This window comes from Gekko japonicus, unplaced genomic scaffold (genome assembly GCF_001447785.1).
Source record: "Gekko japonicus isolate JY-2015 unplaced genomic scaffold, Gekko_japonicus_V1.1 scaffold3872, whole genome shotgun sequence".
Classification (NCBI taxonomy): domain Eukaryota; kingdom Metazoa; phylum Chordata; class Lepidosauria; order Squamata; family Gekkonidae; genus Gekko; species Gekko japonicus.
The window spans coordinates 78,699-95,058 of record NW_015167659.1 but is presented as its reverse complement, the minus strand read 5'-3'; the positions used below and the strand labels follow the sequence as shown (position 1 = coordinate 95,058).

The following is a 16,360-nucleotide window of genomic DNA, read 5'->3' as shown; positions in this document are numbered from 1 at the left end:
GTACCCCACTGCTTACCACCCTCCACTGAGAAAATTGCCCATTTATACTCAGTCTCTGTTTCCTATTAATTAGCCAGTTTTTGATCCACAAAAGAACTTGTCCTTTTATCCTGTGACTATTGAGCTTAATTAGGAGCCTTTAATGAGGAACTTTATTGAAAGCTTTCTGGAAGTCAAGGTAAACAACATCTATTAGGTCCCCCTTGTCCACGTTTGTTCACTCCCTCAAAGAACACTAACAGGTTAGTGAGACAAGATCTTCCCTTACAGAACCCATGCTGAGTCTGTCGCAATAGTTTTTGTTCATCTATGTGTCTATTATTTTTTCTTTAAGAATAGTTTCCACCAACTTACCCAGTGTCAAAGTCAGACTGACTGGCCTGTAATTTCCTGGATCTCCTCTGGAACCCTTTTTAAAGATGGGAGTGACGTTTGCTACCTTCCAGTCCCCAGGAATGGAGGCAGATTTTAATGAAAGAATAGTATTTATTATTAATGGCGTATTTTGTGGGTTATCCATTATAGTATGCCTTATTTTGGACTAGCCTCACTAGCTTTATGTACAAAATGTGAGAATACGCTGCAGTTCTTTTAAGAATAGATCATAAGAAAATCAAACCACATCTCAATGTAGTCTATTGACCAGTAAAAAGAGTGTCCAACATATGGCCAGCCAAAGATTAGAAACAAAGCATACTAATGAGAATTTTCTGCTATTGTTTCTCTAAACCATATAGGCAACAGAGATATATATATGGCTAAGAGTTAACTTCACGGATTAGTCTACTAATAATTTATGTTACATTTGTGCTCGTGACTACACACATTCCATAGGAGTGATTTTCATAAGCTGGGTATGTGTTTCATGAAGTACTTCCTTCAATTGGTCCTGGTTGACCCCCCCCCCCATCCATCAGTTTCATTGGATGATCCCTAATTCCAGTATTTCATGAGATGGAATAATTCTTCTCTGTTCAGTCTCTCCACAGCATTCATAATTATGTTAACTTCCATCATAACCACATCTCCTTGTCATTTTTTAAACTAAAAAGACCCAACTTAGCAACGTTTTCCCATACTATAGGCATAGGAATATTTTAGCCACATTTTCTTGTATTTTCTCCAGCTCTCAAATAACATTTTGAGATGGGGCTACCAGAGCTGTACAAAGTTTTCCCAATGTGGGAGCACCATAATTTATATAATTGTCTTAGAATAGTACTTTTAAAATTCCATTTCTTTTCATGATAGTTTCTGACATTGAGTTTCTTTTTATTTTAATAGCATGCAGAGTTGATGTTTCCTATGAGCCTTTTCTACTGTAATCTAAATGGATAGATGGTTAGAGCCAATTGAGGACCCAGCATCGAATTTGTGGTTAGAACTTTTTATTTAAGTATGTATCATGTCCCACTTGCTTGAACAGAATTGTATCTGCTATTCAGGGTATGAGTTTTTGAGGGTCAAAGCTCACTTCATCAGATCATTCCAAAAGCTCATACCCCAAAAAAATCTTGTTGGTCTCTAAGTTGCTGCTGGACTCTGATCTAGCTGTTCTACTACAGACCAACACGGCAACCCTCTGAAACAACACAAAGATGTTACTGAAAATGCAACCCTATATCAAGTGCTTCCCTTATTAATGTCATTTTCTTGCCTCTGACAGCAGCAGCCAGTGGTGTAACTTAGGGAAGCACAGGGACTAAACGATACATAGAGAGAACTGAGAACCTGACACACAGCTGCTGTTTCCTGTGTCAGTTCCGTGTCAAATATCACATTTAGTTCTGCCCTTTCTATGGAGAGATCCTTTTTGGAACCTAATAAAGTTGTCATCTGTCTCTAGCCTAACTCTTAATTTACCATGTTACATGCTGTACCCACCTAAAGTCTCTCTGTTCTTTCTAAATAGGAAGCTTCCGTCTTCTCTGGGATAGAGAATACATGGCAAGAAATGAAGTGGGTCTGTGATGGACAGCCTCTAGTTCCACCCTCCAGGCATTGCCACAAATCTCTTTCTGTAGAGGAAGTAGGCAGATACTAAGCGGCATCAGCCAATGAGAGACTATGGAACATCTGCAGGGGAGGAGAGTACAGGGGAAGGAAAGTCTGTCATCACCTCAGATAGGGGTTGAAGAAGCAACAGAGAAATGGGGGCAACTACCAGGAGAATAGTTAGGTAGTTAGACTTTGCATGGTGAAGAAGAACTCAGATATCTATAGTATAGGTTTATAGAGCTTGAAGGCTGATAAAGAGGCAGGAACAGAGCAGGTATCCTGTGTTACCTTAGGGAAATAGTAGGTTAGGGACATGTGAGGACATTGAGGAAAATATCCCAAGAGAGAAGCTAACCCTATTTCAATAGGCTGAGATTCTTAGGTTTAAGGAGGAGTTCCAAATGAAATTATTCTTTCTCTGTCTCTGACAGAAGCACCATGCCAGTTCAGTAATACTGTGGGTGTGTGGAATTATAACCGCTTTAAAGCAGATTTCTGCTGTCCCTTGCTGTGTTAACCAGGCGTGATGTAGTCCATGGGGTTGCGAAGAGTCAGACTCGACTGTGCAACTGAACAACAACAACAAAAGTTTCATTCTTTGTCTTAGTCACCAAACTAGGCTTCCTCTACAATAGCAGCACGTAATCCAGCAGCACAGTTATGTGTTAACAGTGCCTTACTGACCACTCACAATCCCTGCCATAATGAAAATCAACTTGGTCACCGCTACTGAAAGATGTGACGGGGTGCTAGGGTGGACAGGTCCCTCCTGGCAACTGATGAGGGTGCAGGGGAACTTACCTGGAGAAAGAACAACAAAAGTTTCATTCTTTGTCTTAGCCACCAAACCAGGCTTCCTCTACAATAGCAGCACGTAATCCAGCAGCACAGTTATGTGTTAACAGTGCCTTACTGACCACTCACAATCCCTGCCATAATGAAAGTTGTGACGGCGTGCTAGGGTGGCCAAGTCCCTCCTGGCAACTGATAAGGGTGCAGGGGAACTTACCTGGAGAAAGATAAAGGCCTAGGCCTCATCACTGGTGTCAAACAGGAAGTGACATAATCATGCCAGCATGGGTGATGGTCTGGTATTTGGGCAAAAACTCTATGGTAAAACTGGCTTCTACCATAAAGTTTTTGCCTAAATACCAGAGTGTCACCAGATGTTACTGGCATGATGATGTCGCTTCCTGTACAATGCCAGTGACAGGGCCTAGGCCTTCTCTTTTCTCCTGGTAAGTCTCCCTCTGGCTGGCCAGTTAATGGACAGCTGGGGGTATGGCCTGGCGGCAGAGGACCCCCACCTCCACCAGGGGATCTGACAACCCTACAGGGTGGGGAAGGAGCTGTGAAAATATCTGGCCATCACATGGTCTGTTCCGGTAGCTTTCACACGAATAAAACAGTTCAGAAACAGGTAAATACACTTTTAAAAAGAGGCATTGATATTCCTGCTCTCTCCTGATATTAATTTAGAGGTAACAGAACAGAAGTTAAAATGTATTAACTGTTTCTCAAACTTTAGTAAATATTCCTGCATAAATTAACTGGTCTTTTCTTTATGATTAAGGATATGCCTGCATACTTCTCTTTATAGAGATCTAGTAGCTCTGACATCTCATCTAAAACCTCCAAGCCATATGGATATTTTTAAAGGCATTCAAATAGCCAGTGCTTGTACTCACCTCTTATTCCTGTAGTCTTGACTTCTAATCGTATGCAAGAAGAGATAAAGCAGTATCAGCAAATGTACTGTGCTGTTTAAAAAAGTATATACTTTTGTGTAATCCTAAACAAGTTCCCATGGGAATATGCCAAATACAGAGAAAAGAGGTAAAGGAATGGGAGGGTAGGTCGCACTGAATTGCTGTGATACTCCAGTGATGGCTTCGCCAAAGTAAAAAATTTCAGTAAGAGATCTCAAAAAAAGAAAGGATCTTGGTTTAATGAACGCATTGAACATTGTGATGTCCAACATCACAGTTATATTAATAGATAACCAGTTTATTTTCATTTCTTTATGGCAGTACATACTTTCTTTGGAGCATGTACTGCAGTCATGAGTTTTTTTCTCTCCTAGATTTCCCCAGAAGTAGAGCTGAGAATTTATTTCTTTTTAAAAATAACCTCTAAAATGAGTTAGTCACAACTGTATCATGAGTCCCTTGACCAAGGAATAATTGCTCTTTGGACCACTTGATGGGATGCATGCTGTATTTGTTAGACATGCTGATAATTTTCTGAGTTATGTTCCAAAGCGAATAGGTTAAAATGAATCATCATTTTGTTTATGTGGGATTCTAAACTGGACATCCTGACCTGGATAGCCCAAGCTAGCCTGATCTTGTCAGATCTCGGAGTAAGCAGGGCTGGCCCTGGTTAGTACTTGGATAGAAGACCACCAAGCAAGTCCAGAGTTGTGACACAGAGGCAGGCCATGGCGAACCACCTCTGAATGTCTCTTGCCTTGAAAACCCCACAGGGTCACCATAAGTCAGCTGTGACTTGATGGCAAAAGAAAAAAAAACCTGGATGAAGGTATTGAAGTACTTAAATAACACCATAAGCACATGTGTTTTCATTAGCTAGCAAGCATCTTTTGAAGTCTTGACATTGCAAGAACACGCATACAATTTCTGATTTTCCATACTTCACAGTGTTGTTTTATATTTGTGTGTGGCATGTCTGTCTCTTAGCAGCTTGGCTGAAATTAGTTGAGTGGGAGAAAGGAAGACATTCTGGTCCCTTCAGCTTCCAATTTCCACTGTCCAAATTTCATAGAGTACTAATAGGCCCAGACTTTTAAAAATTTTAATTCTTTCCAATGCACTACTTGGATCCAATAGAGCATTTCCATGGGTGAAAGGAGTTCCTCCTACAAAGTGTGACTTCCTCACTTCCTCTGTAGTCCAGAGTGCTACACTGAGGGGCATTTGGGGTTGTAATTGAAAAAGATAAAAAGAATACTTGCACATTTTATTTTTCATTTCATAGTTAGGTTGTGTTCAGCTTTTAATTTCTTTCAGTGCCTTCCTTAGGAGAGTTACAACCTTCTAAATTTATTGTCTTTAATAGACTTGGATTTAATTCTGCTAAGCAGGTCTAGTACTCGAAATGCTAGTCAAGTCTGTTCAGTGGGGCTTACTCCCAGGATAGTGATCTTAAGATTGCACAGCTACTCTCACAGGTCCATAATCTTTATTTTAAACAAAAGATAAATGTGAACTCTGTATTTTGCCCTAGAATGTGCTGCTGTTGAGCTAGAGTAGGCCGTACTTCATTTGTCCCAAAGTCCTTCTTCATGATGAAGTGATTTCTGTTTCAGGGACATTTCATCTGTTCATTCTTCTGACCAGTCTCTTCTCTCCTGTAGCACTTTAGATGTATTCCCTACTGTGGTGTCCCTTGCAAACGCAAGCCTCCCTCCTCACAGACGGTTTGACGGTATGGATATATCTGAGGTCCTCTTTGGAAAGTTGAACAAAGGACATGAGGTATGGGATGGACTTCAAATATTTAGTTTCATGATCAATCCCACACGAGTGCGATACCACCTTAAGGACTAACAGAATGTATTTCACCAGGAGCTTTCGTGAGTCAGAGCTGGCATCCTCAGATACATAGAAGTGTACATCTTGGTTGGAATACATGGGAGACACTTCCAGTTAACAACAGCAGAGCAGAAAATCATCAGATCTACTGAAGTTGCTCTTGAAATAATTTGGCCTTAATTCTACTGATAACTTTTATCTTCCTGGTGCTGCAGTTCCATTGGTAGCAGTGAATCTGTACTTTACTTTCCCATTTGCCAGCAAATTATGTATTTGGGGTAGAAAATCAAAATGTTGCAAAATCTATGGAACAAAAATTTTATAATAAACTAAATATTTTTATTAAAGGCTGCCCTTTAATCAGGGGTCCATAGATTTTGGCTGATCTTGGTAACCAGCCAAAATTTGTATTTGCCGCTAGCCTTGCCCCTGCCCTGAGAGGAAGGAGCAGGGCTTTAACTGTGATTTCACATGGATCTTCAGTGGTGCTTCGAGCACCTCCAAGAACCAGCAGAAACAAACTTCTGTGCTTCTCCCCAGCTTGAAGCTTAATACCACCTAATGGTAGTGTCAGGCCTGATCTTGGCTTTTTATTTTAACATGAAGCAGGACAGTATAACAGAAATTCCTCATCTGTAACCACATACTAAGCTCCCTTTACCCCAAATAACAATAAGTATTTAGTTTTCCACACCTGTTTCTCATACGTCTCAAAGATTGCACCTCTGTCAAATATAATTAGCCAAGCGTATTATGCATTTGGTATCATGCAGCATTTCAGAACTCATGTGCACATCAAAGTTTACCACTCTACCAGCACAGGAAAATAGTATGTCATGCAACTGGCTGAGAAGCCCATTTGGTTTTCAAAGTGGCAGTAGCCCCATCCAGGTCTAGATCTGCTAACCCCATCCAAGAGTTGTGCATAGCATGGCAACCTGAGAAACCATGGGGCAGTTGCAGGTGTCATTACTTATCAATAGCAACATGAATTAAGTGGGAAGAAGGTTTGACAGCTGACAGCAGCAAGAGCTCAAGACGAACTGAACCAGCCACAGGGAAGGGTACACCCATTAAACATTCTTGTGGGAGCATTAGAAGATGCAATTAAGAGAAACTGTTACATTCTAGAGAGCAGTTTAGAATCATGTTTTCCATTATTGCTGTTCTCTGTTTTGTGGGTCCCTTCAAAGTTCTGGAAAGGTGATGACTGATATCAATCAGGTTTAAAATATCTGTGGCACTACCTTGCATCATCAGCACAAAAAAGACTAGATTAAGTAGCTATTTATTTAGTTAAACAGTTTATAAATCATGAACTCCCAGCCAATTAAAACAAATAATAAAATATCTATTAAAAACAGTACAAAACAACACTCTCGAGACCTAAATTTAGAATATCCTTTAGCAATAATCAAGCATAGCAGTAAAATACTTAAATGAGCCAGTATACATGTGAGTCTGCACAGCAGAGTAAAGGGGGTGGTGGGTGCAGCTGAGGTGAGGCCATCTCTGTGCCTGACTGAGGACGGGGTTGTGTGAAAGTAGCTGAGATGACGTGTGCATGCAAATGAAGTGGGCATGTGTCTCTGGGATGTGTGTAAACAGTGAAGAGGTGTGAGAATAAAAGGAAGCGAGTAGAGCAGGAGTAAGCAACAAGCGTCTGACAAAAGAGTGAGAAGCAAGGGCTTCTAGTTGATAAAATATAAGCTGTACCAAAGCATCATAGGATATACCAAATCAAATACCAATAATAGTTAAAGGGCACTGGAAACATTTCTTCGGCCACGGTCACACGGGAGGTTTTGGCCCGGGAGAGGGACGGATCGGGGGCGCAGCAAACGGGCGTGAGCACACCACAACATCTGGGAATCGGCTCGCACCCGTCCCTGATCCATTCCTTCAGGCCAATAATGTGCTGTAAAACAACAACAACAGAAGAGGAGGACTTACCGGGTACACCACAGCAAGTGTGGCCATGCGAGTGCCAGCGCGCCCATCTTCTGGAGCAATCCAGGCTCCTGGCCGAACTGCGCATGCTCACACATGCACAGTTCGGCAGCCTCGGTCTCCTGTAAGTGGCTTCCCCCCGGCATCTGATCGTGCCGGGGAGGAGCTGCGCGGTCAGGGGATTTTTGGTACCCCCCCCCCATGTGTTTCTTTTGGGGCGGCTTTAAAAAGCCGCACTTCGACCATACTCCCCCCCCCCATGTGGCAGGGGCCTTTATCACTCTATGCAGCCAGAGGAGCGGACTGGGGAAAATTAAACCCCTAGCTAGCAGCTGCTCAGCTTCTTATGCATCTTGACCCTAATCAGCCTTTCCTGGAAACACCCTGCCCACCATCTACCTGATGTAATGGTTGGTGCCTTCGGTTTCAATGTTTATGAAGAAGCATGCATGCACGCACACGAAAGCTTATACCCAGAATTAAATTTTGTTGATCTTAAAGGTGCCACTGACTGGACTCAAACTTTGTTCTGCTGCTTCAGACCAGCACGGCTGCCCCACTGCAACTATTACAGGTAGTCGAACTGGTTGTGGAGGTGTCCTGTATGGATAGAACAGAACAAGTAGGTACCAGGTGTATTTGGAGATATATGTAGTACAGTACAGTCTTGCCCCTGATGAAGTGGTGCTTCCCTTGTGCATCACAGTCAAAAATGCTACAAGTACTAATTTTAGAACTGGTTGTATATGCTGCCAGACGTTGACAGTCTAAATCGCTGCACACAGAAAGTCTTAGGCTCAGTTTTTGCTGGAATCACTAGACCTGCATGTGGTTCCTTGGGGACCAAATAGTGACTCCATTTGCCTTGGCTGCCACCTGTCAGATCTTGTTCCTGTCGATGACATAATGCCATTACCCAGGAAGCTCTCAGGTTCCTGTGCTAGACAGCGCTGCCATTTTGGTTTCCCCAACAAACTGATCTCTTTCTAGTTCCCTTTGGTGTATTAAACCAAAAAAGAAGGAAATTGTCTCAGGCACTTGTAGGTGGCCTCTGTAGACTGCTCGCCTTTAGGAACAAAGGCATAATGTAAACTCACATTTACTTGAATTCTTGGCTCGAGCAGTATTGATTTGTAAGTAGGGCAGAAGCCTCCACCCATGTCCTGTCATTTTTCTGTCCACATGATAATAGAAGTGGCAAACTCAAGCATAAGACAAGCAATTTGCATGACACCGATTACCAAGCATGTTTTCTGGGCATTACGAAAGCTCTTGGCTTCTTGCCTCTCTCAGCCTCAAATAGGAATCCTGCAGATTAAAGTCTGTGTGTTGCTTTGAAACACTGTGCCAGTATGCATCTTTCTCCAAACCAGTTTCCAGTGGGAATTTTGGTGTTCACTGTGGCTCTGTGTTTATTTGTGGAAGCTGGAGGCAAGGGACCCCTCCTCCTCCTGCAACACGAAGTGAGTTTTCTTAGTGATGTTACAAATGGCTTCATAAGGAGAGGATAAGACATAAAAGGTCACACTGCACTGATCAGTCTGGCAAAGGATCTGGAATATTAAAGAATATTAAAGCAGCAAGACACACAAAAAAGAGCTATTTTGAGTGGCTATTTCCATGGTAAAAGTCAAATCTCTCAAGCCGACTTCAAAGGAATATAATAACAGCCTGGTATTTTAGTCAAATATTTGAACTAAATACTTGTAACCTCTGCAGCCGCACATTAACTGCTATCCTTGATAAGCCTGAGATGGTCTCTTGAAGAGCTGTTTCTAAAGCATGCACAGTTCACAGAAGTAGAGTGCAGTCCATGTTGTTTATAGCGTTCTGCTAGATTAGTTTTGTATGTTCACTCAGTCTTGCTGCATTAACAGAATAGTTATGCCGTTTATCTAGCGGTCCGTTTGCACAGGTTTGAAACACAGCTCTTCTCCTCCCCTTCTAGTATGGCGGTTAGTTTGCAATCAGTATTCAGCTTTATTTGAAATGCAGCCAGCAGCAGTTCTTGAAAATGACTGTCTTCATCAAACAAGGCCAAGTTAACCTGTACTGAGTTTTGATAAGCATGACAGGTGCTTGACACAAATTTCATGCTTGTATTCTTAAAGGAGAATTTCCCGATCTTTAGCAGCTCAGCACAAGGCACCAGCTGCTGAGGTTAGGTTCCTTATAGTGGTGAACAAAGCTGCAAAGCAGGTGTAAACTCTGCCTGCCCAAAAGGTATTGTACCAGGATTCAGTGTAGCAGCTTGCTGATTTTTCTGGCTTCACAGTCTAACAAATCTATCCCATTGGCACTCCTGATAAGGAAAACAGATACGACATTTAAAAAGTGGTAGAACCAGTTTAGAGGTGACATGACTCTGTCCACTTAAAACATGTCCTTTCAGCAGTTATTCATATGGGCCGCAGAAGATGGCTTCGCATAATGTTGACTTGCTGGTGACTCTCATGTTTCTAAGACATTTCTCTGAGTCCCTGGAGCAATTAAAAAAAATTTTTTTTTGTCTTCTTAAAAACATGCAGTTAAACACATAGGTCAGTAGGATTTTAAAAGTAGAATAAAAAGTTAGGCATCCCTCCTGAACAGTGATCAGAGGGGCAAGACTTATGACGGCATCAGCATTCGGTTTTCTCAGCTTGCCAGTAATGACTCCTGGCTCAAAATGCAAGTGACTTCTTTTTTTTATGTTACATTATCTTGCAACGTCAAGCTTCGTTCACAAACAGAAAGGGGTTTTTGTCTTGACATTCCTACTAGGTGTGAGTGCCAAGTGGGGATTAGAAACAACAGTTCTACAAACAAGAGTGAGCAGTTCTCTGAAGACTGCTGATTATGGAACAAATCTGGACATACTGAGAATGGAGCAAAGGTGTCAGTGAAAGACAGCAGGGAGCTGGTACAACGCCAGCCCTGGTACAACGACTTACGCTATTCATCTCAGCCAAAAAATGTAGAGTGTAATAAAATTACGGGACCAAAGTATTTAGTATTACAGGAATTGCTACTAGGTGGGATGCTCCTTCCAAATGTGCTGGGGCACGGTGCCAATATACTGTTGCTCAGCCTTATTCCATGGTTAGATTATGAAATAGTGCATAAGAATGAATATGTATCTGCTTTTTTCAGTGCTTAAAACAAGTTCCCATGGAATATATCCAATGGCGCCCGTTTCTCCATTATTGCACTGTGAAACATGGATGAAGCATTCCCAAGGAAAAGAAGGTGTAATTGTACATGCAATTGTACATGCATAAGAATTAGGGAAGCCATATGCTTGGGTGATTGGATGATTTCAGCACTCATGTGTTCCAGGGCACCTCAAATCCCAGAAAGTGAGCTAGGACAGTGTCAAGTCCTGGGGGTTCTAGGCCTGAAATTGGTGAGGCGGCCCCACTGCTGGACCTCCTGATGGCACCTGGTATTTCTGGCCACTGTGTGACAGAGTGTTGGACTAGATGGGCCATTGGCCTGATCCAACATTGGCTTCTCTTCTGTTCTTGTGATCTTAGGTGGGGCCCTCCAGAGTGACTTTCAGCAGCTCTGGCCTCAGATAGCAGAGGTAGAGGGGGGTTTGCATGAGACTATTCCCTCTCCCCTGCTTGAGGTAGCCCAGTCACTCTCCTGGAATCTCTGGGTCTCGGCTGCGCTCTTCCTTCCTGGCCTGCCCAATGCCTGCTGCTTAAGTCTTTCCCCCAGGGGTGGGACACCACTGGATTCTGTAATCCCCTCCCTTCCCAGTGGGGCACATCCTCTCTGGCCTCACCCTTCTTCCTTACCCCTGGTATGGGATGGGGCTGCCAGCAGCTATTGGTGGTCCTGCCTGTCATTTCCTCCGTGCTCTGCTGTGGCTCAGGGAAGGCTGGGCACTCCTGCCTTGCTCCCACACCAAGCGAGGGACACCCCAGCAGTGCTGGCAACCGTCCCCCACTCCCCGGAGTTTCACTCCCCATTTTTGATCTTTGATGGTCAATCACACACATTTAACCTAACCAACTTTGCAGAGCTGTTGTGAGGGTAAAATGGAGAAATGAGAACAACCAATGTTCCCATGAGCTACTTGGAGGTAGGTCAGGATAAAAATGTACTTGGTTGACAGAAATGTCCCTTTATGAAAGCACCACTAATACTCTCCTGGGAAGTGAGTTTACAAAGAATTAAAACACAAGACATCTATATATCTGTTTCTCAAGTTTGGTGCCTATCTGTAGATATCTAAACCCTTGTGCTCGCTTCGGCAGCACATATACTAAATTGGATATCTAAACCCGTGAATTGGGGCCACACTTACCCAAAACAGATGTTTCTGCAAACTTGGGGTTTGCAGAAAAATCTGACACCTTAAAAATACATTGGGGGTTTTAAATTCCCCCCAAAATCCAATGGAAGTTGTTGTTGACCTTGGAGGAGCTCAGGAGCTGCACTGAATCTGGTGGCGGCAGCATAGCCCAGGAGCCATGACAGGCCTGGCAGCAGCACAGCCCGGGAGCCATGGCTGGGCCTGATGGTGATATGCGCGTGGGTGTGCGAGGCGTGGGAGAGGCGGGGGGGGGGGGGAGATCGGATTCATCCTCCAAGTCTTTGCAAGCCCCTCCACTGAGCTGAGAAGGAAGGAATTGCGTGGGGAGGGTGAGGGAATCCTCAACCACCACCCCCTGCTGAGCCAGGAAGCCTCTCTGCTTGAAGGGAATTGGAAATTGCATGGCTCCTCACCACCCTCTGCCATCGAGCTCTCACCCAGGGATTTGGGAGAGTAGGCACAGCAGTCCTTTTTGCCCCTACACCAAGCCAGCAAGCCTGCCCACTAGCTGGAAGTGAATCGAGGTGTTGTGTGAGTCCTTGCTTCCCCCCCCCGAGCTCTCACCCAGGTTGGGGAGAGCACAGCAATCCTTGCTGTGTCCCCCCCGCCTGCCCTGCTGAGGTGGTAGTGAGGTAGCCAGGTGGCAGGCAGGGGTGATGGTTGGGGGGGGGCTGGGAGTTGTGCCGGCCCAGCAGCAGAGATGGGAGGGAGGGATTCCCCCCATGAGTATAACGGACTGGTAATGAAAGTTGACAGATTAAGAGGAAGAGGAGAAATATTGGGTGGACAGACAGAGAAGGAGAGTAGATTGATGGAGAAGGGGTGGGGGCAAAAGGGAGAGAGGTAGGTTGACAGATTGGGGGGGAGAAATGGGGAGGATTAACAGAGAAGGAAGGAAAGGCAAGGGGGAGAAAGAAAGGGAAGAGGGATGGAAGTGTGGGGGGGAAACAATGCACCGTCTCTGCAAGTTTCTTGCAGGTCCCCACTTGTGAAACTATAATCTGGTAAATGGCAAGAAATATGTTATGGGGGGAAACCCTCAAAACATCAAAGCAATATAAAGTTATTTCAGACTGATTTAGAAGAACTGACACTTAAACACGGTATTTTTTCTGGAACCCTCCCAGATGGATGATTGAACTCCAGGTGCACAGAATCATAGAGTTGGGATTTCCAGGGTAATCTAGTCCAACCCCCTGCACAGTGCAGGAAATTCACAAATACCTTCCCTTCCACACCCGCAGTGACTGCTGTTCCATGCCCAGAAGATGACAAAAAACCTCCAGAATCTCCAGTCAAACTGACCTGGAGAAAAAATGCTTCCTGACCCTAAAATGTTGATCAGCATTTCCCTGGGCATGTAAGAAAAGGCCACAAGAACTAAGCACTGAGGCAACCCTTCCTGCCCTCCTTCTCATGATCTACCTAAGTTCACAGAATCAGCATTGCTGTCAGATGGCCATCTGTTTGAAAACCTCCAAAGGAGGAGAGCCCACCACCTCCTGAGGAAGCCTGTTCTGCTGAAGCCTATTCCATCCTCAAAGGGGAGTGGGTGGGGAGTGATAGCTATGATCCTTTTATCTCCATAAAAATGTAGGAAATGCATAGTGATCTGTAAGTCCCACAGCCCAATCTCTCAGTGTTTCTTTTTTAAATCCTTTTTCAGCACAAGATTTGTGTTTGTATATAATAAGCAACCTAAGAATTTCCAGTAATGTTTTTTTAGTCTTCTCTTTTATATTGCCCTCTCTCAGAATTATCACACTTCTTTAAAGAAGTAAAATTTGGGGCCAGCCTTAAATGCAAAAGTCTAGACTGAAGGCATGTCTACAGGAGGTCGATAGATGTGCTAGCCAAGTTAAGAAAGGCTTCATACTCAAATGAAAGAGAGCAAGCTTGCTATGATGCTCCGTAGAACAGACAAGGGAGATTTGGAACAAGAGGAACCCCAGTGTTAAGAGCCACCAAATCTCATTCCAAACAATGAGTCGTCCCCCCATCCAAGCTTCCTGCATGATCCACCACCACCACCCCCGCCATGCAGCGGTGGGCAACCCATCTCCAGCCTCTCCTAATGAGGATCTTAGGCTCTACTCTGAGCAGATCCTCTGAATGGCCAAGTCCCTAGAGATGGATATATCTTTCTCTAACCCATGTCCCCAAAACAAGATCTTGTCTGCCCTCGACTTGGATGCCCTGGAACAAGTGGCCTTTCTGATTTTGGAGGATTTCCTTGACATCGCCATGACACTATTGGAGAAGCCATCTGCCATTCTGGCCACATCTAGGAAGTTTGAACATCTTAAAGGGTGAAGCAGACTGACCGCAATTTCTTATTTATACACCCTCCCCCCTCCTCCCTTGTGGCTGAGAAGTACAGGCCAGACATTGCTCTGGTAACCACTCCACACCTGTCAACAAGGAGGGTCACAAGGTGGATGCCTTAGGCTGCAAGGTCTATTCTGTGGCGGCCTTGAATTTCAAGCTATTGTTTACCAAGCTATTAAGGCTGCTTACCAGTTGTTTTTGTGGAAATGCCTGTCATCTTACATTGAATAAAAACATTTCCCAACAATTAAGGCCATTAAGGCAGATATCTATAATCATTAAGCCACATTACCATTCGTTTTGTCATGCAGGATAGGCTGAGAAATCAAAGTCCACACCCCCAACACTAGATTCAAGTGGGTAGCCGTGTTGGTCAGAAGCAACAGAACAAAGTTTGAGTCCAGTGGCATCTTTAAGACCAACAAAGTTTAATTCTGGGTATGAGCTTTTGTGTGCTTGCACAATTCATCAGATAATGATGAAGGTATCTGATGAATTATGCATGCACACGGAAACTTTCACCCAGAATTAAACTTTGTTCTATCCCCAACACGTTTGTGTGTTTTTTTTTTGCATTATGCCGGCAGATGCCTCAAATGATAGAGGGTCATTGCATGAAGCCACTCTTACTTGTGTTTTGTTGCTTGGTCCCTCTCTGGACCAAGTTGTGAAAACAAGAGTGAACTATATAAAGAGGTGATGTTGGTGAAAAGGATGATCAGTGCTCCCCGGGGCACAATTATAATTTGTTTATTGCTTCTGGAGGGAAGAAACTGGCTCCCAGGGTTCCCTGCCTTAAGAAGCATGCATTTCCCTACCCAGCTGCTGTTTGAGATAAGAAAGCACATTAGGAGATCCCATCATTGATCACCAATGTAATGTGTAGTTTGGCCCTAAATGTTATCATATGAGGAACATATATGCACAGTTACCCTTTGGGTCAACAAATACACTCTTAACATAATATCTACAGTGTGTTTAGCTACTCTTGCTATGCTGACTGGAAGGGCCAAATTCCCTAATCTTTTGGATTCTTATTTTCTCTAGACATTATTTCATCCCAACAGTGGAGCAGCTGGAAAATATGGACACCTACAGGCTCTTCGGCTGAATCAGTACAAGGCATTTTATGTCACAGGTTTGTATATGTTTGTTTATATGTTAGGTGTTTTTAGGAGGCCAGTGAAAGCAGTCTTCTTTTTTGATACAAAGTTCAAAACAGAGTTAGACTGACAAATGGAAATAAAACATCCTCTTTCCCCAGTGCCAGAACTCAGTCAGATCCTCAGGTGCATCTCCCATCCCCAAAATCTAGACATTGAAGGTTCCCTTGGTTAGAAATGAACAAACTCTCTAGCTCCCATTCCTTCAGTTCTCTTTTTCATTCAAAATAACCTTTATTTACAGCCGAAGTACAATGATGCAAATGTACAACTTTTCTTGGTGAACATGAATTGTACAAAAATTAAATTGGATAGGGCCAGCCAGAAACGTTGGCCTCCACACATTCTTGCAAACTGGCAAAATAAGGAAGGGTTCACTGTGCAATGTAGCAGAAGCCACAGGGCACTTCTTGCCTCATGGTAAAGTCTCTGGCTGAAATACACCCCCCCCCCTTCTGAGCTGCTTTGTGATTTATATTTCTCATGTTCACAACTTGTATTTCTGTTTGTTCAAACTATGGCTACCAACTTTCAGATCTGTCCCTCTAGTTATCCTTTTAATAACAGCTTGATCTGCAGCAATGGTCAGGTGATGTTATTTATCTGCCAGTTTCTGATTTCTATTGGTACAGATCTGTATGAAGTAATTGAAATGCTGTTTTTCTTTAGATTTTGATATAGTTTCAGTTTAGAGTTATATACATTAGCTAATTGATTAATATAATTAATATAATTAATATAATTAATATTACAAGCATTTGATGATATAATACACATAATCAGTTTCAGATGTAGGTTTAGCTTAGCACTGTATTTTTTAAAAAATATTTAAAACACATCACTTGCTGTTTCTGACTACAGTTTTGATTATAGCAATTATAATATATAAGATATGTTAATGTTTTTAAATGATCAAAGAATTAATATATTGTTCTCTGGTGGTCCTGGGAGTGGGGCAGTCCTTAGTCTTGGGAATAAGCTCCTCCTCTGGAACAGGGTCGGTTTCCTCAGATCGATCCAGGAAGGGGAGGGGCCTGTCCTCTGAGAGCATCCCAGTATTCACA

General features: G+C 43.2%; 1 protein-coding gene across 1 annotated transcript in view; it reads left to right on the top strand.

Moving 5' to 3' along the window:
* Positions 1-16,360, top strand: part of ARSG (arylsulfatase G) — a gene marked incomplete at its 5' end in the record, with an annotated part of 34,806 nt that overhangs the window by 13,158 nt on the left and 5,288 nt on the right. The window contains 2 exons of the mRNA XM_015414115.1: positions 5,375-5,495; positions 15,181-15,271. Coding sequence (XP_015269601.1) covers positions 5,375-5,495; positions 15,181-15,271 — 212 coding nt within the window. The remainder of the gene's footprint in view (positions 1-5,374; positions 5,496-15,180; positions 15,272-16,360) is intronic.